Here is a 26,636-nt window from a genome sequence, read left to right on the forward strand (position 1 = left end):
GCATAAACAACCATTTTTAGTACCACAGACTCAATTTATAATATACAGGCTACATAAAACAGTGCTTGGTATGCAACGATGTTATTTGACGACTAAGTTGGGAAACACTTATATGTTGGTTGATTGTTTATTTTATTTTAGGATTGGAAAACAGATTATTGCATTATAAAAATAAAATCGTTTTAGTAAATACCTATGATGGTACTGACGCAGTGGTGTTGATTAGACATTGACATCAAATAACAATATATAAAAAAAGAATAAATAAGAAATAAATAAAAATATTAAAAAAAAATAAAAAAACACTGTTTATTAAATTGTGTGATTCTGAACGGACAAATTTACAAACATTCTCAAATCCATAAATACATGTAACACAATAACAATGTAGCACGTATACAAAATTCAACGTACCTATTGAACGTTTGAATTTAAAATTGGTCTAAACTTTTTAGTCTGCAAATTTAAAAATTAACTTGAGGCATGATTTGTAAACTGTAGCGACTTTCTCGTCTACTTAATATTGAACATTTAATATTCAATGTTACTCCTTCGGGCACGTTATTAGAAGACACACGACCCGCATTGAAAATATCGAGCTGTTTGAATTTATTGTGTATTTATGTAACTTATGCTACGTGTAACATTATACGAGTCAACATTGACAATGCTAGTTCTCGCAGAAGACAATATTTCATTTAAACCTATTACAGATGAAGTTGATGTTTCTAGAAAAACCAAAAAGTTGACAACAAAACAAACAAATATTTTTAACAATTTAAAAAGGTTTGTATACAGGATGATAAACATTTGCTGACCACATTAATACATAACCCCTCGTCGATTTTTTTTATAAAATGTTAATAAAACTAGCTAAAATTCCACTGACTACAGCGTATCCTGGATTGTCTTGCAATAAGTATTTTTATTGTTTTATTCGATTATTCCACTTTTTACTAATAACAGGTTATACTCAAAATAGGCGTGTATGATTTTTTTAGTTACGTTAAATACAAGGATATTCATATGTGCCTATGTTAATTTACTTTGTTACTCTGGTTGTTAACTTTATAGGTCCAAAAACTGCTTAATTTTTTAAAAAAAATAGTACATTTTAAAAAATGAACTGTGGTAGCCCAATGGTAGAGTAGTAATACTTGCGATTGTTGTCGCGGTTCGGTTCCCTGATTACAATCTTGTATATAATTGACACTTTGAGCATTAATTACATAAGAGTGTTGCTGCTCACAAATAAGTCTACATAGGTACGACAGAAGCGTCCTCTGCGTACCACAATACCACATTTCGGTTGCCTACTCCCTTGCCAAGTTTTGCAGGAGTTCTACATGTTAAAGTGGGTGTCTATGGGCGAAAACCACTAAATGAACATTTTATCTATTTTTTTATTTCACTTCGTCAATGAGAATGAAAACAAATCATCCCAGAAGGACGTGTGTGGTGTTAAGCACGCAGTGCGTGTGTCCGTGGTCCGTCATACAGTTAGTTAGTCCGAGCTTGAGGCTTTGAGAGAAATGGCGATCGTCGCTGTTGACCCATATCCACGTTAGAGAAAAAACCCGTAACCTCCTTTCTACCTTGTGAGAGCCTGAGATTATGTATTTAACCGTCAGTCATCTTTAATACCTATGTAAATGGTTCTTGAAATATGATATTTTATCAGTCGCTTGTAAACCTGCGAGTCCCGACTGACCCCAACATCATCGTCTTATATCCAGTGGTCGGCTGAAGTATAACAAGGTTATAACTTATGTATATGGCCACGCATCTATGGAAATTTTTCGTAGTACTCTTCCTGCAGGGGTATTTGAACTCGAATAAAACAAGTATTCAAAAAATTCTGTTACATATGGAAAAATCATTCAGATCACAATCGTTCATTTCATTTAAGATAGAGAAATCTTAAGGCTCTCTACTCCTAAACTTATAACTTGTCATTTCTGTAGGAGCAACATTATGTCATTGTCAGCGGCGCGACGAAAAGGGGAATCCCACAGAAATATAATTCTTTATTAACATCGATATTATAGGAGAAACATTAGGTCATCGTCAGCGGCGCATCGTAAAGGTGAATTCCAAAAAAATAAAATTGTTCATTAACATCGTTATAAATACGGGCGAAGTTCAAATGAAGACTGAGTTCACGGACTCTTCCGCTCCGTGAACTCAGTTCAGATGAAACTGTAAAAGCCGTAGAGCTAGCAGCAACAACTTCTACAGAGAAAATGCGAATGCAATGAATATACACACTTCTACTTCGGACTTCGTGTTGTTACTACCTTCAAACTTACCGGCGTTAGGAACAATCCCACATTGGTGACCTGCCGACTTCAAGAACATTTTGGAAGAAATTAATGAATACGCGACGAAGTATACATTTGACGCAGTCAGGCGAAACATTTGATTACATCGATCTAATGTTTTTACCCAAAGTTTATTGAAATCATACACAATTTGCCTTTCACTCAATTTACTTTCTTTGCCTATGCAACTGACTCACGAGCTAAGCCTTGTCGATAAAAATTAATTCTGCCTGTCCTAGAGGTGTCTTATGTGTGTCACTGTTCGAAATTTAACAATAGGTTTCCAGCGTCTCAGATTTATTAAAAATAACATATGACCTAGTATAGGCCATTATTTTTCGTACAGAGTGGGAAATATATTGGCCTATTTAAATGAGTATTGATTCATTGCATTATCAATTCTTTGGTTTTTCTGTTAATATGAATAAACATTAATTTACATCAAAATTTTAATAACAACAAAATATTTACTAAGATAACATTTCTTTTACAAACTATGATTCGAACAATGTTTGTAGTACAAAAAGCAGGCTTTGTAGGATTAGGGTTAAAATAAATGGCTGTGTAGAGACCGATGCATTCTCTTGGCTAACTCTATAATTGTCCCCAAGTTGAAGATTTTGACCACTGTTCGACAAGTTTTTGAAATTTTCGTTAACATTTATTACTTCCACCGGTTTGTAGTCTAATCCATCTTTAGGTAACCCTGATATCAAAGTAGTTTGCTGATAATGTGACAATTTGTCTTGCTTTTCCAAAAACTTCTCACTGTCTGCATTAAAAGTTGTGTTCGTTTCTGAAGGCAGAAAATAAACCTTGATCAGAATACAATAATAATTTTGAAATTAAAAATAAAACAAAAATTTAGCATTTAATTTACCTTAAAGTTATTATAACAGTACAATATAGCAGTGATTATTATTATATTTTTTCGTAATTTCACAAGTTTGGTATTAATATGTTCAAAAACTTAATGATAAACGTCCTCGTCAAGATGGTCACTGGCAGCCTTATAGTGTTAAATAGATCATTTTAGTGTCTAAAATACGCTTAAATAAGAAATGAAATACTTTTCGTCTTTTTGAAAAAACAGCACTCGAATTTATAGCTCTCTAACAATTTGATAAAAATTATTTATATATTTCTATTATAATCATAATAAACTGATATTCGGTAAGTTAGTATAAACTGTTGTATAGCCAATAATGCGAAGCAGATCCGAGTAGCAAAGTGTTCATTTAAATTATTGGTACACAGGCTTCAAATATTTCATAGTCAAATATTATATTTTTATATGCTTAAATAGTACATTTGTGTCATTTAATAATTTATTGATATTTCTATCATCATGAGATACCAATTTTTTAATCTAAATAATGTTTTTGACGCAATGCAAATGCAATACATAACAAAGAAGTACAATTTTGTATGTAATACACCGTTTATGTACATCAGCCTAGGTATTAGGTAGCGCATTTTGTTACTTCAGAAATTTGTCAGTACATCTCAAACCAGAATAACACTTATGATTATTACAGACACCTTAACCTGTAGAATATTCTTGTTATTTTACCCCAAAACACCAATAAACTATAATATAGGTTGGCTTCGAATGTATGTAAAGTAATTCCGATCCGATTTCGCTTTTTAAAACAATTATTAATTAATAAAGAATTTTCGTTGTATGTATGATGAACTGTTTCAGTTTTTGTATTAACGAAAATAAGGAAAACACTTTAATATTTATGCTTAAGCTTCGAAATTAAATTAACAACACACTGGTTAATATTTTTTTTATTGTTGGATGTCTGAGAAAAATCATGACACGTTAAAATGTTATTTCACATTGTACAACAAGTATATAGATAAGTAACAATAACAAAAACATTCACACATAACATATAAATACATCTAAAAACCATCTTTAAGAATCAGCTGTCCTTTGGGTCCACCGATTATTTGTCCCTCTGAGTACACCAGCTGACCTCTTATGTAAGTTTGAATAACTTTTCCATTCAACACTGTATTCATGTATGGACTTATCTGAAATTATATTAAAATTATGTTAAAACATGCATAAAAATTGGGTTTTCTTACATGCCAGGAGACGACAAACACTATAACCAAATGTAGTGATAACGTAAAACAAAAAATAAACTTGAAACTCAACAAAAGATGATATAAATGACAACTTACCTTGTTCTTATACAAAATGACGTCAGGCGTAACAACAAAAGAGGCGTTAGGGTCGAAAAAGATTAAGTCAGCATCAAGGCCAGGTCTGATAGCGCCCTTTTTATCATGTAAACCGCAAAGATGAGCCGGTCCAGCCGATAAATAATGGCTTACATCGCCCAATTTGAAACCTCTTGCCTTAGCTTGAGTCCAAAATAATGAGAGACCTGAGATAAAACGTAATGTTTTTAAAATCCTGTCATCCTAAGTTATACAAGTATTTAATAACAGACGATTTTGGTTTTTATGGTTATTGTATACATCTGCTTATCCGCAGTTCCTCATCAAGAAAAAAAAAGCCTCACTTCATAAAAAACATATACTTAGCAAAACTTATTCTTTAACCCATTTTTCTTACCAAAGAAATTCTAAAATTAAAAAAAAAACTATTAAAAAGACAAAAACAATCCTCTTAGATTAGATATGAAGTTATTTTATCGATAAATAAAAAAAAACATTAATTACCAGACGTAATTATATGTAATTTGATTACACAAATTAAGCAAGAATAACCTATACCTATAATATATCTAATTAGTATTAAAGTGAAATACCTAAAATTATAAATTTTAAACAGGAAATAACAATACTATGGTTTATAGAATCTTACCGAATTGCACAGAGGATATTCCTCCCCATGATTCCAAAAAGTTAGCCGACTTTAAGGCCGAAACTGACGGTGAATGATCGGACGCAATTAAATCTAGTCTGTGGTCTCTAATGTACTCCCAAAGTTTTTGCTGAAATAGTTCAATATTATGTATACAATTTTTGTAACTTATATGATTGTCGATGATTTAAATAAAAAGTATGAATTATACACTAAATACAATATTGCATAATAAAAATAAGCCTGACTTTGTTAGGTATATCTGGTTAATATATTTTTTTCCAAATATATTAGTTTTTATTATTATCTTGAAATAAAAGGAAAGCATTTATCTGAAAATTTTTACATCTTCAATAATTTGATTAAAATACAGAAAATACATAAATAAATACCTTATTTGTATTGTTTCTAATAGGCGGAGAGCATTTGTATTCGCTGTGTCCGGCGGGTATCTGTTCGGAGCTGAGGGTGAGGTAGTGGTGGCAGGTCTCAGCTGTGACTCCACCGCGCCAGCCCTTGTTACCGGCGTGGATGCGCTCTAACCTCGCCTTTTCCAAGATTGGGACAACACCAGCAGCAGACACGTGCACAATGTGGACATGCACACTACAAATTTTTTCACATTTAATACTCTATTGATGAGTTATGCTACTATAATTAGTATAACTCTGTTAAAGTACAGACTACGTATTAACCCAACATTTTATGGAAGTTGTATACGCTATATGTTTTAGCTTGGTATAAAATTTGGATTTAAATGAAGCATTGTTTGAGAATTTAGATATTTAATTTTAGTTTTACTAACTTCATTTGATGTCCTACAATTAAAATTTTGATAAAAAATATGCATAAATTATTTTCTCACTCTATTCTTTTTGAAGTAATTTTTTAAAAACCTGAAACACTATCATCGATATTGTAACACAAGATTTTAAAAAATTCTCACTTAAAGTTGCTTCCATACTACGGATTTTAATATAAATTTATTTATATCAAAAGCACGTGCTACTTATAGGGGCAGACATGTGTATCTAACTTTACCCCAGTCAATGTTTGTAAATTTATGATATACACACTTTACGAACTTAATGAACGCCATCTTAACCCTCTTGCGGTTCAATAATATGTTCAAATCTGTTTTTAATTATCCTCTACTCTGCGAAAGGAATATTTCGACCAAATTTGAAATCTTATAACATTATAGTTTTAGAGATATCGTGATAAATGTTTAGTTAATATATGTAAGCATACTTACTCAGATCTTGGCAAATAGCTGGCTATTAATGATACTGCTGCTATCTCCATTTCGGGAGGGTGTGTTGCCAAATAGGTGCTGTACAGATTGGGATCTGGTATAAAACATGATAGAGGATTACTTTTCAGTGACTTTTAACTTAGTAAGATAAAAATGTAAACCTTAATAAAGGTAATAAAATTTGTAAGTTGTATGAGTATTTAAAAATTCGGCTATAATTTGGAAGTCAAATATAAATTAACTTACTAGTGCAATCAAATCCTTCGCATTCAGTATTCGTATCGTTAATTTCTAATTCAGCATGGAACTGTTAAGAAAATTACAAAATTTTAATAAATATATGTGTAAAAAAGATACACAAATGTATAAAGAACTTTCATATTATAACATAACAAACTTACCGCCAAAACTGTCCCAGTACCATTAAGAACTGTAAAAATGTTTTCTAGGTCAAGTTGATTGACATTGGGGAACTCAGCGACACCACTGTCGGCTAAAAAGCCTTTAAATCCTACTACACCAGCTCTAACCATATCATGTAATTCCATCTAAAAATAATAAATACATTTTATGTGTATCTCTTAATACATGAACAGTACATCTAAGTCATTTAGAAATTTAGTCAACAATTAGTGTCTTAATAGTAACCGAAAAAAGGAAAAGTGTACAAAAGATTATCGCTATCTTTATAAAAATGTAAACAAAAACAAACTTATTTTCGAAAAGATGTTAAAGGATATTTAGACTTTTAATCTCATTCTGCATTATGAATTACATCTTTACAAGATTGGTGATGAAATATTAATTTAAATAATCATATTTAATGGCTAACAACCTCATTTCCAGGTACTATTCCGCCCCAGAATCCAACGTCGACAAATACTTCCTCCCTTGCCGCGGCGACTTTAGTTCTCAGATTTTCTAAAGTTGTTGTCGGTGGGATTGAATTTCTGTGATGAGAAAATATGGTGATTATTAAATAAATTACATTGTACAAACATTAAAACAAAGACGTATTTGCATACAGAGGCATGTCGATGATTGTTGTGATACCCCCGGCTGCTGCGGCTTGCGTTGCTGTGACGTAACCTTCCCAGGAGGTGCGACCAGGCTCGTTGACATGTACGTGCGAATCAACTACACCCGCCATTAACGCTAATTCTCCACCATCTATAATCTGATGATCACGGCTTTATTGATATATTAAAAATTATGAAACACTTCTTATCACTTTTAACTTCATCAAAACTGTTAATATGCACATCGTTATAATATTGATATATAAACACCTTTATTAAAATCAAATACTTTTAATATATATCTTGTTTTAGAATCGAATCTACTTAAAACATTGTTAGTAGCTGGCTGCATTCGATAGTTCGAGCAGTAAACAGACGATTAAAATCATGGATTCACACAATGGATAAAAAAATTGGCTACTTTAGACTATTAAAATTTAATTATCTTTGCACAGAAGATATTTTTGTTGTTCAAGGCTATACACGTAATTAACTCATGACTAAATTGTACAAAGTATTGCGTCCTACCTTAATATTACTATTCTTTGTCGTGAGAAAAGATTCAATAGCTTCTCGTGAGAGTACTCCTTCGATTATTCCCTTTTCGTCCACTAATACACCACCATCAAATTCATTGGACTCTGTCACCACCCTTCTACTCAGGAACAGCTGCTTTTCTGTTTCTCCTGATTTGAGATCCATCCATCGTCCATTAACTAATTGTGCTAATACTAAAAATAAATGTTGAAATTATTTTTCAATTATTACTTTTAATACATATTAATTATTTTTTAATTATATATTACTTGAAACAATTTACCTAAAATTGTTATCGTCGCTAATGTATGTATCAGCGACATTTTTGCTAACGTTTGTTACTCGTCACGCGCTGAAAGCGACTGAAGGTTTTCGGGCCTGAACAGCGTCGTGTTTCATCAATTATATGCGATACATATCCTCCTTAGTGTAGTGCCACATTACACTAAACACGAGCAGGAGATAGATTTCCAAAACGAATTATTCTGCAATAAATTAAATTTATTCAACCAAATAGTTTTGAATTTTGCAATTGTTTTATATCAGTAAGATGACAGAGCCAGAACGTACACACAATAAGCGTTCTGCCCATAATGCCCTCAATAGCCCATCCCATAATAGTTTTCTTCATTAAAATAGCCATGAAAATTATACCAACATGGATGATCACGTTAAGAGTTAAATTATTTCAAGGCATACTAACTTAGTAATATTTCGCACATTTGTTTAATTGAAAGTGTAGTAAGTAAGTATATAATAGTTTCACACTAATGTTACTCCATCTTTACAATAAAGATATTAAATACATAATAATTTTGTTTTTTCAATCTACAGGTTATCATACGAGTAAAGCATCGCCCGTTACATTTGTTTTAAAAAGATATTTTTTTTCGGACACAGCATGTGTTCCTCGAATGTGTGTAAAGCAAATATTGTTTTAATCATTATTACAAAATAACTGTACATACATGTAATCTTGGGTCATGCCAACTATAAAATTATGTTGAATACTATTGTTAAACGTTACTTTGAGTTAGGTAATACTTTAATTCAATTTGTATTGATGAATAATTTCAATAATGATTATAACTACACCTATAAATTATAAAAATATGTTATCATTATTGCATAATTATTTTAAGTCGGCACATAGTAAACTTTTTGAAAGATTATAAGGACAATTAATAACATTACTTGTCACAAAATATCATTAGAAATTTAAGAAATTATCTAATTATTCGGTGCAAATTTGTTTATATCTCACTAAAAATCATAAGCTTAACAGTCCCTGATTAAATTGTGTTAAACCTTTGATAGAAGATTAATTTGCTAAAATAAATAGAGATCAACAGAATTGGTTTTATTGCCCGGATTCTTTTGAACGCGTATTCCGACAAACAGGCCAGAATGTTTAAAATTTTTATGTCTTTTTTATCTATTCCTTTTGCTATGTATAACAGCAGTTGTTTTTAATTCGCTTTGCAAACTTTTGAAGAATACTGAATACCTTAAAAATGTTTTTAAAAACTCGTAAAAACCATAAATTAACGCAAACATTGAAAAATATTTCTGGTTATAACAACATTATTTGCGAAGTGTTTATTCAAATGTTACTATTGTAATATTTACCTTATACATTGTGAGAACGAATAATTTTGTTTCAATTATATGCAAAATAGAAAAACTAATATGCTTTTCTCTAAATATTTCTTTACTTTTTTGTTACATTCTGAATTAATATTTTTTTCAAAACTTATTATTATTGGAGCCAGGAAATTAATTCTTGGTAAATTCTGATGAATTTATTTTTCAAGAAAGAGTTCCTACTACGATCTACCTGGCAATGCCCAGACAGAGTGACAAGGAACGAGTAAGATTTCATCATGATAAATAACTTATTTAGGTCGTCTGCAGGAAGTAAACTGCTTTCAATTGGCCCTTTTGGAAATTTATACGGGAGTCCTATGTCCAACAGTGAACACCATAGAGTTTAAATGGTGATCTACATAATGAAGAGACCTTTATTATTGAAATTTCTGTAACTTAATATTCTAAGTTACCACTGACATGCATGTGACATTTAATATTGACCAACAGATTCTTGAAATTATGCACGTTTTTGTTAACTACAACAACTTTTCAATAGTTTTAGTCGGTTGGAAGCAACAACCAACAAACAAGTAACCAACAAATAATTTTCTCGCGGATATCTGTTAAAATGAAAATATAGTCATCGTTGTGCAGGTAAAAACATAATCAAATTGTCGAACACAGAACGCATCTCTCAATTTTTACCGAAAGCTACATCTGTCTTACAATATTAAATAAGCGACCTCTACCATGTGCAAAATCGTGGACTCCATCGGTCTGGATCACGGGCTAAGAGCCACACAAAGAATCGGATCAAAAACTTATGTCTCCAGCAGCAAATGGAAGTCGAAAATCGTGAAATAAAAATCACGATTGAAAGAAAGAAGTGTAGGGCGCTCTGCTTCATTCTTCCCTTTGCTTGAAAAGCGGATAGATACGAGTAAAAAGATTTACAACACCCCCTAAAATACTTTGTATCACATAAATAACTATAAGTTAATGATATGAGTAATAAAACATTTTGTCATAACTTTATTACGTTTATTTAAATATGCAAATGAAATTTTCCGACAAACCCATCAATATAACAAATTTTAAGTAAAGGTTATGTACGAAACATATTTACCATTAATATTAATGTCTTCCGTTTCTCCAAAATCCTCAAAAGCGTAAGAATAATCTTCGTTTATCACTCAGATTGTTGCAACCGTACGACTGGATGGACAATGAATAAGACTCTTAATAGCGTCGCTTACTTAAATATTTCGGTGGTGTAAATTATAAGCATTGCACAAGAAGGAAAAAAAATACCTCATTTAAAACTACACGATCACCATAAAGAAATACAAAAACAATTTTTATAATGCCACAAAAAGAAAACAAAACGTATGTATATATATATACACTACAAAAGCCAGAACTGATGTCTTAAAACCAGTTACCTTTTGGTAATATGCTAATGACTAGGAACATGTCTTGATGACTGTATTTAAATTAAATACCTGTTTTCAGTCTTCTCGTCTATTAGTAGATGCTCGATATTTAAATGAGTATTTTATGGATCATAGCCGTTATGCTATGAAATAATGATTACATTTTTATTTATTATTACACAAATGCTTTTTGCGAACTCTTCTACGAATGTTAGAAATATTATAATATTGCGAACAATAGTTGCTAGTTTATTTTTTTTTTAATATTCATTTTTATTTTTTATATTTTCGTGGTTACACGAAAGAGTGGTATAAAAGTCTTAATCACTTTAGCTTTACAACACAATATAATGCTATTTAATATTGTAGAATGAAGAAGGACTAGGCCAAGGTAAACAAGATGATGTTGATGAAATGGCTAGATCTTTAAAAGATCCAGTTTTTATTGCACCAACAATATAATTATTTTATTAACATTATGTAGCTGCATCACAACCATTCGTTTGCAAAATTATAATTAGTAATCATATTGTTGTACCATTAACGCTGTTTATTAAAAATTGAATTTAAAATTGAAAAAGTACTACTAAGGACTATAATTTAGAATTTATGATTCATATCCAATGTAAAAAATTGTGAATTTTATTTTGTTGCGTGGTTACACGAGACATGACATATTTATATAAAACATCAAACATCATTATGGGGTGATGGTAGAGCGCTGGGAATAAGAAAGTATAATTCATTTACCTTTAAGCATGAGGGTATGCCCTCATGACAACGCGTTTCTATTTTGAGTCATAATATACTCAGTAATATAATATACTCAGCACATTTGCTGTCAATTAATATAAGGTACACCCTGTGCATAAAATCAATGATGGCAAAAATAATATACGATGTTATGATATAGTATGACAAAAGCCTTTACAAAATTTGGATTTCTAATTATTAAAATGAAATAACCTTTGTTTTTATATATATTTCTGCAGACTTTGTACTGTTATTGGTCTCTTACATACCTTTAGTTTCAGGGTGATAATTTTATACAGGTTAATTGGAAATATGTATAAAAGTTCTGAAGGGTTTACTGACAAACGAGCTATTTATTTACTTCTTAAAAGCTTTTACACCTATTTCCAATCGCTCTGTAGATATCTGAATTATTTTTTACATAGTGATGTTAATTGTAATCGAAAAGGCAAAAACTAACGACTGTAAAACAGATTAACTGTTTGCTTGAGTAAAGAATAACTTAAAAATTAAACCATGAACGAAGGTAAATTAAAACATTTGTCTGGTATAATACAGTCGCATTAATGCTGTCCGTGAAACTGTGGAACCACGGCCACGGCATTGTAAACAACGCTTGTTGATTATACGGAAAAATAACTTAAATATTTTTCTTTTGTTATTATTTGAAAGAATTGTTTGTAACAAAATTAGTAAGAGATAATTTATTAAAAGGGACTATTCAAAGTTTTGCTAAAGGCACGTACAAAAGTATTATGATTTTTTTTTTGAGAATTAAATTATCAATTCACAGATATAAATGAAGAACTCTTGATAGACATATTTGTGTTACAAATCTGTTGTTTAGTTAGACAACAGCACTTATCACAAGAAGGTGTCGACATCAAGGGGTTATCGGCCTCTTTTCTTTAGGCCGAATTGAGATAAATCATCGCGATTTAAATAATCATTTGCAACCCACGTCAAAGTAAAAAATACAATTGTTTCCTTTATGTTTATTAAATTGTAACTAAGCAATGTGATTATACAGCGTGATTGGTTATATGTGTGAAAGTTTTAATGGGTTGAAAAATCAATGGTTTCCGAAATAATAGTAGTATTATTATATATAATAAAGCTAGTCACTGATGATGTTGCCCTACACTAATTAGGAATGTGCGCATATAGTAATACAATAAAAGTATTTATTGTAGTTCAGAGAACATATTTAATAAATGTTAGTTTCAATTAAAATTAATTATTGTTTACAAAGTGTCCCTACATACTTTGTATTGTCAGAAATTCTAGGCTCTTTGAACAGTGTCATTATAAATATTTGAAAAAGATTTTACAACCAATCACCTTGTATATTAGCTTTTCGATAACAAATCAACCAATTCCAATTATTTTCCGAGTAACAGCACACCTAGTTCCTTTTACGGGTCCTCTTCCGCTCAATTAATTTATAGACCGTCATCATCACCGACAATAGATTTTGACGACTTGCCAATCCAGTGAAATAAATAATATAAAAGATGAAACTGACGTCTTTATGAGAGCATACGAGCATGGTCACTGTAAAGAGGTCTAAAGGTCTCAGGGCTGTAGGTGCAACACTAGAATCTACGCACAAATCGCCTAATTATTTAACCGCAGATTCCGACCGACGTCACCCTTCAAACGAAGTCAATACCTTTTTAACAACAGTTTTGTTTGACATACGACTCGTCTGCAACACGACAACAGACAGTGCGCTTCTATTATATAATTCAATATCTTGTGTATTATTACTGGGATTATTACGTGCTGTATTGCCAATCAAGTCAAAAATTCGCGAAATATCCTCCAGTAAATAACTGATCATAAATAATTCAGTAAATTTATGTTAACAAAATTATAATCAAAGGCTAAATGTAATATCATCGTATCAATTCAAATTCTTCTAAACCCACACGTTCTCCGTAGGGCTATTAAAATCGTACGGAACGCCGCCGCAACATGACACAGTTGACAATATCGATACGATACGACGCTCTGTTGCCGGAACCCTTTGCAATGTCATTTCAACGAGTATAAAAATCTTCATGTAATTTTGTCAACATATTCTTTATATATGGAATAGCCATGCGGTTTACTTCACACAATAGTATTTTATTTAAGCTAGGATAGACAACTTCAATCCTCTCCATCCTCCCCTGAAACTACTAATTTTGTTCTCGAGAAAAAAATAACGTTATTATAAATCTAACCTAAACCTTTATGTTAAGCAATTGAACACAAAGTTTTAAATTTTTAGGTTATGTCTCATAATAAATGGATACATGCTTTAGCTCCAGTGTCAAAGTTCAATGCCGCCACAGATAGTGCTAATGTAGGGATATAGAGCTTCACTCCACATAATCAATGCGATATACACATAGTCCGGGATGAAAATATTGCAGATGTAGTAACAAAGGTCACCGACATAGCTCAAAGAATTGCTCATCTGCAGAGGCAGTGGGCGAAGCGAATCGCTCATGGTGATGGTGATGATATCATTACATAATTTGTACTTTTTTTAATCAAAAAAAAAGTTTTTATCCCTCTTTACTGTTAAGTCGAGGTCGTTATTGTCTCATTAATGTTGTTCTTAACCTTGGGGACTCATTTTTTGAATTCGTAACACACCACGCCAATCAAGTGCTAAAAGTATTTTTTTGGATCCCATAAAGATATATACCCGCAATGTTCACAATTTCTGCGCAGCGGTTATGTAATATAATTTACAAAATCATACAGTTCTGTTCCACCAGATCATTCCAGATCGTACTTGTCCATGTGTAAATATAAAATATGTGGGAAAATATTATCTAATCTATTGAATTTTAGTCAAACCCAATACAAATCCCTCTAAACATATGGAATGATATTATATTATGTGGAAAAAACCCGAACATGTTATTACTCCACTCACCACGTATTTTCTCATAATAAGTTAAACTTAAAATTAACTATTAATAATAGTACTAAACATCGTCATCATCATCACATTTCAGCCGTCAGACATCTACCGCTGGACATAGGCCTTCTACATAGATTTCCAATAGGGCCGCTCGGAGGCGATAATAATATCCTATTTTTATTAATACCTAGCCTCCCCAGCAAACTTCCTAATGAAAAAAATTATTGGCAGTCGCAATCCTAAAGAACTTTATTTATTGATTCAATGTCTTAATAATAAACGACTATAAGTTTTTAATTTTGTACATTCCTAGGCACATTTTTTCGGCTTTGATTGTCGCCAATAAAGTATGAAAATTAGAGTGTAATATATTATACGAATGTATTAAATTATTCGTGAATATTTACGTGTAAAGAAAATAGTCGTTTTTTTCATTTACAACGCATATTTTTATTTTTTCTCCATCAAGGCCTTCCTCGGAATAATTAAAAAAAATGTGTTCAATAAATTAACATAACATTTGCCTTTTCTTTTTATTTATATATTTTTGCCCATAAGTTTATGTATATACATATACACAAATAAATCGTATTACAATTTATGAGCCAATAATATCACATCTACTTTCATGGATACATTAATCAATGTCATTACATAACATAGTAGATTAATGTATCATACTCATATTTAATTTATTACAAGTGTGACGACCATTCCGATATTTCGTCAGGTCTAACAAAAACGATTAAAATTTCGTTTAGTTAAATTTACGACTGTAACGTTTTCAGTCCGGAATTACTTCGAATGTGTTGCATTGAACGTGACATGATCACGCTTTCGTAAAATAATGTAAAGTGGCGAGCTGATAATGTCAGAAACTTAATGAGTGATAACTGGGCGTCAAACATGACAAACAGAAAAGTGATGTCGTTTTTTCTATTTTGAATTAAAATATAATAAATACAAATAAAAATTAAAGCTCGCGAGAAAACAATATTCAGGGAGTAAATTTCACAACCTGAGCGTTCTTAGTAGGAAAAAATCTCTTCAACCGGTCTGTACGTAGCTATGGTTCAAGAGTCTGGCGTTGAGGTGACTGAAAAGAATCATTAAAAGCAAAATAACTTATTATCATCACTACCAATGTTCATGATTAATTTGTACTGTGAAAAACCATCTTAAACATTTGCAAGCATCTAATGCACTTTGGACAAGGTGGACACACGTCCTTGTCAAGGTTAGCGCTGCATGCGAGCCGCTTCTAACCGGTTCCATTGAAAATCTTCGGGCGAGGCCCATGTTCGGCAGTGAAACGATGGTAATGATAATTACACTTTGAATATACATCGCAAAGGTTGCTTGTAGTAATTATTCCGAAGTTAACGTTGCGACACTCTTAAAAGTAAGCCTTGTATATGAATCAATCATTCTTCTGCCGGAAATAATGACAGTTTAGATTTCATTTATGCCTTTTGAATTATATAAGAGGGTCAAAGTGTACTGCTAAATCCTAAATTAAAATTTAAAATCCTTATAAAATATTGTATAAAGGTAGAGAAAAATAGAGGAAAGTAAATATACTATAAAGGTATTTAAAAGAAATCAGATGTAAAAAAACCACGCATCTATATTATTGAACGAAAGTAAATGAAAGACCATAAGTGATCGCTGACGGTTTTTATATCAACAAACATGAATTGCAATAAAAACGAAATAAATCTGGAGCAAATTAAATTATGTTCACAGCTTTACACTAAATCTTACCATTATATTCTCATAGTGCTTGTATACGACTGTTGTAAAAAGGAATAAGATAAGAAAAAAATTAAAAGGCCCAATAATATACTTAATCTCGCTTACGCACTTAATGATTAATAAACATTTACTTTAGTATTTTTTGAGATAGATGATATTTTATCTTGAAGTAATAAAGTAAAATTTTGTCTCGCCAGAGCTTATTGACTTATCTTTATTGTCGCAATAAAGGCATGTTAACATGTTGGAAAAAATCCTTCATCTCAACTTGATTTTATAGTTTCGATTCTAGCGTTAACTAAGCTAGTTGTATAAATGGTTCCATCTGATTTGAGAATAGGAATAGTCTTAGTAATTAATGTCAAATAATAGTAAGTTCAGGTCACATGTAATTGACAGACACTCGTTCTTCTTTTCAGCCGATAGACGCACACTGCACGCACACGGCACCGACCCCAAAAGATTACCACGATGACGTAATCTTAACTAAATTGTCGGACATACAAGTCGGATAAATAACTAAATCCAATAGTACTGTTCTATCCATTATTCAACTCGAGCTTATAGAATTCCTTAAAAACAGGCATGACATTATGGTTCCATAAATGAAAATATTACATTTATTTTAATAAATTAAGGTACAACTGAAAATATGGAAAAGAAATAACTTTTAATGTTTTAACCATTTTTATTAACATTATTGAAATTTAAAGTAATATGCAAGTAAAAAATATTTTTCCAGTTTTGAACATAAATAGCAAAATGGAGATCCGAAAACTTTTATCTAAATCAATATTTTGGAATATTAGTATAACTTGATGAAAATATCCCAAGCTCAAAGGGTTTGACGGTACTTTTAAAATGTATTTAGCAGTAGTTTTCCTTTAGGCTCTCCTATGATAGTTTGATCTGCGTAAATTAACTGCCCACGGACGTATGTTTTCTTCACAACTCCTTTTAATGTTTTGCCGATGTATGGTGTTAGCTAAAAACGAAGGAAATAAAATATTACATTTTGTTTTCTTTATACGATTACATTAAGAAAATCTATTCGACAGGTCTATTCTATCTATTCGCACCCAAGGATTATACTTAAACGTTCAATGTGACTATAAATTTCTTTAGTAGGCGACTACATAAAAGAAGTCATTTGACAAATATATGTATGTATCTATCTTGCCGGAGGGGGGCCAGCAAAAATAAGGTTTTCGGTAAAATTCTGTTTTTAAAAAACTTGTAACAGCGGTCTTTCATCAACAAGCTGTATTTATAATCAATTGTCTTCTAAAACTCTTAATATGTATTAAGAAGCAACAGAATTTGCCTTTCAGTAAAGTGTTCCTGTACTGTATACGTCTTCCTTTTTATAAGTTAGTCTTACTCGTCCTTTCAAAATATCGTTGAGTTTATCGTTTAGTTAGTTTTAGCAAGAGCTGAATTAATAAACAAAAAATTGTGATATTTTATCACCTTGTTTTTGTGTCTTATGATATCTGCAGTGACCGTGAATTCCGCTTCTGGGTCGAAGAAAATTAGATCAGCGTCAAGGCCGGGCTTAAGAGCGCCTTTGCGATCTTGAATACCACAGAGCTGTGCGGGCGCAGCGCACATGTATTTACAAATGGCTGTCAGATCTAAGCCGCGCTTGCTAGCTTCGGTCCAGAATAAAGATAAACCTAGGACAAGTGAATTAATTCGGTATTAACGTAATGTTATGTAAAATAAAACAAAACACCATTACTTAAATTATAAATACACATAAAAATGACATTAGTAGTTAACATTGTAACATAAATTGTATAAACGAAAAAATACTGGGTATAATAAAAATACTGGGGGAAAATAAAAATATTAATGTAAAATTGTCGACCTCAACTGTATTGTGACAAAATGTACTTTTGCTGTTTGCACTATGTCCTTCGGTGTACAGAACATACTGACTATTTTTAAGCTTTAAAGTTTATACCCCTACTTCCAATCAACCCATATATACACTTTGAATATGTTATATTAAATTATTTTTTTCTGACAGTACAAAAACTACAGCAATAAAAAGTAAAAAAAATAATAATATGCAGTAACTAAAATTTATATTTATTAGGCACCATTTATTTTATTTAATTGGCTGAAAATAAACTACACGCTCACCCCTTTAAAGCCTTTTCACCTATTATTAATTAACCTTATATGCTCACCCCTATCGTTCATCGTTCGTATGTTAATTTTTTTTCGTTAAGTGATTATTGCAATCTTATAAGAAATTAAGAATATTTTAATACAAAAATATAGCATTTTAGGTATTTGACCTACATATTCCATATTTATAACTTAAGAACCAATATGGAAAACTAGATAGAATCAAGAAAATTTCATGAGTATTATAGATAATTTATTAAAGAATTTAGAATAATTAGGTATATTCTTACAAATATTTCATATATTTATTGTAAAAATATTAGATAATTTATTAATTATTATTTTGTGTTTTATTAAAAAATATTTGGCATCATTAATTGTTTTAGTGGTAAGTTTCCCGCCTACATGAATACGAACGCGACGTCGGAGCACGATAAAGCATGCTTGGTCAGCGTAACGCAGCAATCAAAAATCAAACATATTCGTACTCTGTATCGTACGTACGTATCTTGTTCAAAAAAAACTTCGATGAGACATCATCATTATCTGGCTATCGTTTTCAATGAAATCAAAGCCTTGCACATTTTGTCACAATATCCTAAACTTTAGAACAAAACTTTATTTTCATAATAATTAACATTTTTCCTAATAATATTGTCTGATAACTGTATCGAAACAGTCAAGTTGCATTGTCAATTTGTTACTGAAACATAAAATATATTTGCCAATACAAAATACGTAAAGCTAATATTAGTTACAGATCATTACATATATTATAACAATAATTTAATTTTAAATCTTTTTATTATTTACTTAATTGTATTGAATATTATTTCTAACTATAATATTGTATTATCTTAAATTTTAATTTAAAAATAAATATTACCAAACTGTACTGATGAAATTCCTCCCCAAGCTTCTAGGTTATTAGAACACTTTAGTTCAGGTGTGCACGGCGAGTGATCAGATACTACCATATCTAATTTGTCATCTAGTAAATATTTCCACAACTTTTCCTGTAAAAAGATTTACATGAATTAATAAATAGATATTAAAAATAGGCAAACAATGACATCAATACTAAAATTTAGTCCAATTACAACGTATGTTATTACGAGTTTCTTCATTATATTTACTGGCTATTACTATTTGGCAATTAGCATATAATTAAAAAGCCGATAGAGCCTTTTTGCGGATTTGATTGAATTTTCTCATTAAAATATTCATCTTTTTCTAAGAGACTAAAGGTCTAGAGCTTTAGTGTCATCTATTCTTCAAATAAAATTTTCAAATCAGTTCATATATACGTACCTTTAAAACCTAATTATTTAACATTGAAAATTAAATTGCTAATGCTGAAACCATAGACTTTTAACATTCTATTCATCTCCTTCATCTCAAAATATAATTTTTAATATATATCGTAAACAACTCAAAGTTCTTTAGATGTTTACCTTGTTGTCCAAATCTCTAATAGGGGGTGCACATTTGTACTCGCTTCGGCCGCGTGGGATTTGATCAGCACTGAGAGATAAATAATGATGACACGTTTCAGCTGTGACTCCGCCGCGCCAGGCTTTGTTGCCCGCTGCCAATCGTTCTTCTCGTGCTTTGCTCAGCAGGGGAACTACACTTGCCGATGATACATGGACTACGTGTACTCGAACGCTAAATGGAGTGTTGCAGTATAAAAATCAGTTATTATTTCAGCAATAGAACGTCTGCAGCTGAACCTAGACCTCTCCAATAGGTTTTAACCCTAATAAAGTCGTCTTTCTACTTTGCCGGTGTGACCGGAATACATGTCCTACTCTGCGCTTGCCGATCCGTAGCCTGTACTCCAGAACCTAATGGCCCCAGAGACCCTCTGTTCATAAAAGAAACAAAGAACTAGTTGTGAAAATCAATAATTGATTAAAAACATTTTTTGTGAGTGGTAATCAGAATTACAACAGTTTTGTTACGGAGTAATCGTTGAAAGTGGTTTAATTTACCAATTCGGAGGAGTCCGCTAGAGTTCGTTCTCAGTGTAAAGCATTAAGCTCTCTACCAATTCAAACCCTGTAAATGTCAATGCACAAACAGAATTAATTTATGTAAAAACGGAACGAATTCTGTCTGTGACAATTAATATAACTTAATTCATATTGTAAAGATCTGTAGACGAAATAAAGTAACTTAAGACGCTTAGTGGATCGGCAAGTTGAAGTAGCATTGGGCTAATAATATATCGCGCATTACAGATGTTCACCGGGGCCTTAAATCTGAAATGGAGACCATCAACCCATAAGCGTAACATCAGACGTCCATCTTCTAAGTGGACAGAACATCTGGTACGGTCGTCGGAACACTCTGGATTCAGGCCTTTTCCAACAAGTCCTATTGGAAATTTAATAAAGGAGGCCTATCCCCAGCTGTGTACGATCTCCGGATGAAATAATTATTATGACAAATTCTTCTTATATAACAAAGCAAACCTTAGATCAATTTAAAGTGAAGAAACAATATCTTTTTGGATTTGAAAAGTATATTGAGTTTATCCAAGAGTTTTAGGCCATAGTCTATAGGATTTCGTTACTACTTTTATTATTATTGCCCTAGAAAGCATAGAGAATTTTTATTTATTTTAAATTTGACTCACACAATTTGATAAAAATGTGGAATTAAAAAATAGTAGAAGTAATCTTTAAATAAATATAAGTGAGAATTTTTTTTCATTTAATTTGAAATGTAATTTTCAATACTCACTCAGTTTTGTTCAAAAAACTTGAAATTAATGATATTGCGTTCAGTTCCATCTTCGGAGGCCTCGACTCTAGATACGTGGTATATTCCTCGGGATCTGGAAAAGAAAAATATACTCTGTAACAAAACATCCAATATTTAAAGAATTTTAAGATTATAGTGGAAACAATAAATTATTTAACAAGACTGGTCAAAAAGTGCGATCTTTAGGGAAGGCCTATGCCTTGCAGTGTGCGTCCATCGGCTCACAAGAAAAAGTAGCGTATTTTATAATCTATCTGCGAATTTAGACAAAAGTGCGATTACACACAATAAAATAAATTTGCACCATCAACACACAAGTAATTACAGCACAGAGTATTCATTCAATAGCAAATATATTAATACTGTACTGATGCTATGCAGGTTTTTACAACGTGAAGCCACCTATATGTAAAATAAAAAGTTAATTAAAAATTAAATAATAAATAGGAGATCCAGTACAAGCATATTTAAAAATTAGTAAACAAATTGTTTATAATTCACAAACCGCCAGCTTTCAAAAATCTTTGTGACTAATTAAAATAATTAAATACCTTTATTAGTTATTTGATCATTATCGTTTGTGTGATCTTCTACCTCGGCGTGGAACTGCAAAATTTTTATTCATTTAGAAAATACGCGGTAATATTAGCATATTTTAATTATGGAATAAGTATTTGGAAATTTATTATAAATCAAAAAAAACATAGCCTTATTATCCTCTTTATTTAGATTACTAATTATCTGTATAAAAATTAAAGTATATTAAATTATAAAGTCAATTTGCTTATAATTTATTGTTCAATTGTGTGAACAAAAACTCATAAAATATTTACCGCCAGGAGTGACCCGGTTCCTTCGAGAGCGGCGAATGCCTTTTCCAAGTCTTCAGCTTCTACATTAGGGAATTCATCAACGCCACTTGGACACAAGAAGCATTTAAAACCTACGACACCCGCTTTAACCAGATCACGAAGAGAATCCTGAAAATAGATAAAGCATTCTCATTTGACTAGTGTTCTTCGACGTGTGTGTATTTGAAAAAAAAAATGTTTTTATTGTTCGATGTATGTTGAAATTGTTAAGTTTAACAGAGTCAAACAGCTCTAAGGTGTATAAAAATATTAAGTGTACTTTAAATAACATAATGAGAACGCTATAGTTCTTTCAGCCGAATCCATAACATATTAATATTATTTTAACAGTATTACAACTTATATTTATGTACATACAACAATAAAAGTATCACTAATATAATAGAACAATAATCTAATCTTCTGACCTCTTTCTTTTTTTTCTACTGCGTGGGAAATTTAAAAATTTTAAGTTCGTAATCGTAAACTGACACTATCATATGGACAATCTGATTTCCCTCACATGGAAAACTGATAAAAACGTCATTTGATTTATTATATGGTTACGCTTTAATACACACCTGGTTCCCAACAATCACTCCGCCCCAGAATCCAACATCAACGAATACATTTCCTTCAGCGGAGGAAGCTTTCGTCTTCAGATTTTCTAATGTCGTAGTAGGTGGAATAGAATTTCTGTAAAGGATACGATCATTTTAAATCTTTAAAGGATTTGAGTTAATTTTTAACCCACGAAATCATCTTGTCCGGACAGTTTGATGTGGAATTCTCCTGCCTGGAGGAGGATGAAGAGGCTCTTGCCACCGTGGCTGTCGATCTGGTCATGTACACCGACGGCAGCCGCATAGAGGAAGAAATGTGTGCGGCATTCTCCGTTATGCGGGACGCCGCAGAACCACACAGCAAAAAGCTCAAGTTGGGCAGCCTCTGCACTGTATACCAGGCAAAGCTGGTAGCATTAGCGGAAGCGACAGGGTTCGCGGCCGGCGGGTCGGCGCAGTGCGCCATACTAAGCGACTCGCGGTCCGCCCTCCTGACAGTCGCAAGATCTGACACCCTCCATCCCTTAGTGTTAAGACTGAAAGTGAATATTATGGAAGCGAAAGAGTGGTAAGAATGTTAGTTTTCACTGGGTGAAAAAACTGGGTGAAGTCTCTAACCCATGAAAAAGTTAGGGGTACGAGAGGCTTCTAATAGCGGGGGCCATAGAAAAACTCCACGAAATCATTCATTAAAATTACTATGGAGTCACAAATATAAATAACAAAGTGTATATGGTATTCTTATAAAAAATATATTTACACATATTCCCTATGTTATTAATGCTACAGATTAGGTTTTAATAGGTAAATAAAAGAGGCAGTTCTTTTGTGTTCACGTATTTATAATCATTAAACAAATTTGCCTTACTAACAACGAACTGTTTACGAAGTGATATAGTAGTTGAATGATTTATTTAATCTGTTATTTTAGATTTTGAAAAATGAAGCCACGGTATTTAATTTATGACATTGTAGTTAACACATAAAAATTAATGTATCATAGCAATATAAATCTTTCAATATTTATTTTTTATTCTGCCACATAAATTTTACGCGCATTATTTTTTTATAATCACTGGCGGCAAAATTATTGTTATAATTAAAAACTAAATTAGGTCGATTGTTCACGATTGATTATTCGATAGACACTTTTGATTAACGACTTGTGTAATATGATTTACACATTGTTTTATACAATATTTGTATTATGTAAGCTGCAAACATAAGCTATTAAATATGTAATTTTTACCATAATAGGAATCAAATGACCCTCACAAATGGGTAAATGATCGTTACTTTAAAAAACTTTATTAGCCTACCGGCTAAAATAATTACTTGCAGCTTTGACACTAACGTTTATAATCGGGGGGTTATATGCCAATACTCGCGAAGAACTACGAGCTTCATGAAGCACGCTCTCAGTCATTTATCGAGCCATTTAGATGGCTGTTCTTGGGGTTTTTTCTACTAGACCGGGGATAAGAATGTCCGTTTACAAACGAATGTAACCGTCAGAGCCCAGCAGATTGCCTAGTTGAAGTGACAGTGGGCTCGTCACACAGTGCACATAATTGATGGCCGCTCGATCAATTAGGCTCTGAACAGGTGACCACGCACTGGCAAGCGAAGCATAGGATATTAAAAAAAAATAGACAACCTAGTTAAAGAAATAGTGAACGTCCTATTGCTGATATATTTTCTGCCTAATAATTGATAAATAAGATGAATCCAAAATAGGACTGATTTCATTACTAATAACATCATGTAACTTACTACTTTCTCCGATTTCTTTTCTAAAGCTAGTATTTAATTGTAATTTAGTTTTACCGAAAATATTAATAATTATATTTGTAAAAATAAATATACAAAATGTTACATACAGAGGCATATCGACGATGGTTGTGATACCTCCAACAGCCGCTGCGCTGGTGGCGGTTCGGAATCCTTCCCAAGCGGTGCGGCCGGGTTCATTCACATGTACATGGGAATCTACCACACCAGCCATCAATGCCAACTCACCACCATCCACCACCTTTAACAAATTGCAAAGTTTAATGGTAATTATCAATATGTTTCTTAGTTAATTAGTTCTGTCCAAGATCAGACCATTCGTAATTTCTAGCGTAATAATTTAAAAAATTCTTAGTGTAATATTGCTACATTTTGATAGATATTGAGAGTAACATGTTTATTTATTTTGCCTCCACATACATTAACATAACTCATAGCTATCTTTTAGTAAGATTATTTGTTCATGGTAAATGAGTTTTTAAACATTATTTTTAGAGTAGCTTATTTAAAAATCGGATAGAATGTTAATCTTTTCTTAAAATTATTAAAAGAATTGACCAGTCTTGACGCTATGAAGAGGCCACTTTCTTCTTTTTTTAATTATGTTAATATATTAATATTGTTAAGTCCCTCAAGATGTTTTTATGCACATGAAATCTTATTTCTGTCAAAGCCCACTTTATTATTACGAGGCGACGGAAAACCATAAAACGATATTTAGGAGTCAAAATGTTCTCTTAATACCTATTTTGTTTGTTCATTCTTTTTTATTGTCCATTTCATTCAGTTGACTATAAATTAATGTTCATTCTTGGCGTGAGATAAAATATGATATTTTTCAATGTCACAAAGTAATTGTTAACTTGTTTAAATTTTTATAATGTTTATTTTCAACAACTTCAACGTTGTATTGAATAAATAATCATTTTTATGTTCATTAAAAACTTTGTTGATTTTAATAAACCAAAATCCCAATCGTAAGCGATGCTTAACATAATCAGGTCAACTTCTAGTCCTGGATGTTACTAATTTAAAGAGAGAGTATAAATAAATGCATAAAACCAATAAATAATTTACATCAAGAAGTAATTAAAAGAACACAAAATAAATCAAGTAAAACTACAATACTAAACTTTGTATTGTAGCTTGTGTGCCGATGTACCGATAAGTATATAGAGTATGTTGATGTATACGTACATCTATCGTCTGCTATTGTTTTCGCGAAATTCTTCATTTATACATATTCAATGTATTCATGTTAAAACTGGCACGACAACCGTTGCCAATTCAATTGGATAAACGCCGACGAGGCCAGCTCATCTATTCAAGCAAGACTGTTACGTAAAATTACATCGTATTCTCTAATTTTTAACGTTTATTAATAAATAATATTATTGTTTATTTTACTTTACACAATAAAATAAGTCTAATTGTACACACAATAATTTGCCAAAAAAATTATTTAACTAATATATCGAACTTATTTACTAATACTATTCAAAATTTGTATTGCACTAGCAACAAATAAGAATTGTTGTAGATTATACATATAGATCAGTAATTAATTAAACCAATGATAAAGTTTAATCTGAATTTTACTTTGACATTCCCATCGCATTCCGCGATTAATGTTTTCGCCTGTTCCCGGGTTAACAGCTGTTCTATAAGACCATTCTCGTTGACTAACACGCCGCCATCTGCCACTCCCGCCTCGGTTACGACTCGTTTACTCAAAAATAACTGCCGACTTGTTGACGCCATCTCACTCGCGCACACAACTATACGAACTGGAGTACTGGGTACAACTACCAGCCTGATAACGTCGTGCTGTTTGCTGGTATTGATCACGAACGAATACGTACATGATTATCTTAGTATTAAAAAAATAAAGCGTCTATATTCGTTATAAATATAAGCACTCGGTTAATACAATTAAAAAAACTAGAGAAATAGTTACAATTTCTCGCAAATACCTTTTAGAGTAACACTAAACGTCTTATGTTCAAATTAAAAATAAGATTTATATCTACTAACTGTAAATAAAACCCGTTTTGCGTATGTGATTAATCTATTGTCTATAGAAATCTTAATTTTCTTC

At 31.6% G+C, this 26,636-nt stretch overlaps 2 protein-coding genes across 2 annotated transcripts; both read right to left on the bottom strand.

The window, feature by feature from the left end:
- Nucleotides 1-4,091: 4,091 nt before the first annotated feature.
- Nucleotides 4,092-10,784, bottom strand: LOC137930154 (allantoinase-like). Its single transcript, XM_068773295.1, has 12 exons — nt 10,694-10,784; nt 8,261-8,462; nt 7,969-8,171; nt 7,447-7,598; nt 7,257-7,371; nt 6,823-6,969; nt 6,668-6,728; nt 6,422-6,515; nt 5,559-5,772; nt 5,167-5,296; nt 4,518-4,723; nt 4,092-4,364 (listed from the first exon to the last, which is right to left on the bottom strand). Exons 2-12 carry the CDS (start codon nt 8,298-8,300, stop codon nt 4,233-4,235), a joined length of 1,494 nt encoding a protein of 497 aa, XP_068629396.1. The 5' UTR covers nt 8,301-8,462; nt 10,694-10,784; the 3' UTR covers nt 4,092-4,232.
- Nucleotides 10,785-17,118: 6,334 nt separating this feature from the next.
- On the bottom strand, nt 17,119-26,330 carry LOC137930263 (allantoinase-like). The gene is made up of 10 exons (XM_068773481.1): nt 26,138-26,330; nt 24,628-24,779; nt 22,766-22,880; nt 22,167-22,313; nt 21,885-21,939; nt 21,313-21,406; nt 20,019-20,232; nt 19,451-19,580; nt 17,899-18,104; nt 17,119-17,413 (listed from the first exon to the last, which is right to left on the bottom strand). Exons 1-10 carry the CDS (start codon nt 26,297-26,299, stop codon nt 17,285-17,287), a joined length of 1,404 nt encoding a protein of 467 aa, XP_068629582.1. The 5' UTR covers nt 26,300-26,330; the 3' UTR covers nt 17,119-17,284.
- Between the last annotated feature and the right edge of the window lie 306 nt (nt 26,331-26,636).

The sequence above is a fragment of the Battus philenor genome, unplaced genomic scaffold (assembly GCF_028537555.1).
Source record: "Battus philenor isolate CCGP_79_NKW_IND1 unplaced genomic scaffold, ilBatPhil1.0.hap1 SCAF_6, whole genome shotgun sequence".
Taxonomy (NCBI): Eukaryota; Metazoa; Arthropoda; class Insecta; order Lepidoptera; family Papilionidae; genus Battus; species Battus philenor.

Excerpts from the sequence above, each read along its gene's own strand:
- LOC137930263 (XM_068773481.1), bottom strand. The coding sequence starts at position 26,299 with ATGGCGTCAACAAGTCGGCAGTTATTTTTGAGTAAACGAGTCGTAACC. Across the intron at positions 21,940-22,166 it reads GAACCGGGTCACTCCTGGCG|TTCCACGCCGAGGTAGAAGA; the intron begins GTAAATATTTTA and ends AAAATTTTGCAG. Across the intron at positions 21,407-21,884 it reads TGATCAAATAACTAATAAAG|ATCCCGAGGAATATACCACG; the intron begins GTATTTAATTAT and ends TTTCTTTTCCAG.
- LOC137930154 (XM_068773295.1), bottom strand. The coding sequence starts at position 8,300 with ATGTCGCTGATACATACATTAGCGACGATAACAATTTTAG. Across the intron at positions 6,516-6,667 it reads CGAAGGATTTGATTGCACTA|ATCCCAATCTGTACAGCACC; the intron begins GTAAGTTAATTT and ends GTTTTATACCAG. Across the intron at positions 5,773-6,421 it reads AGCTATTTGCCAAGATCTGA|TGTGCATGTCCACATTGTGC; the intron begins GTAAGTATGCTT and ends AAAAATTTGTAG.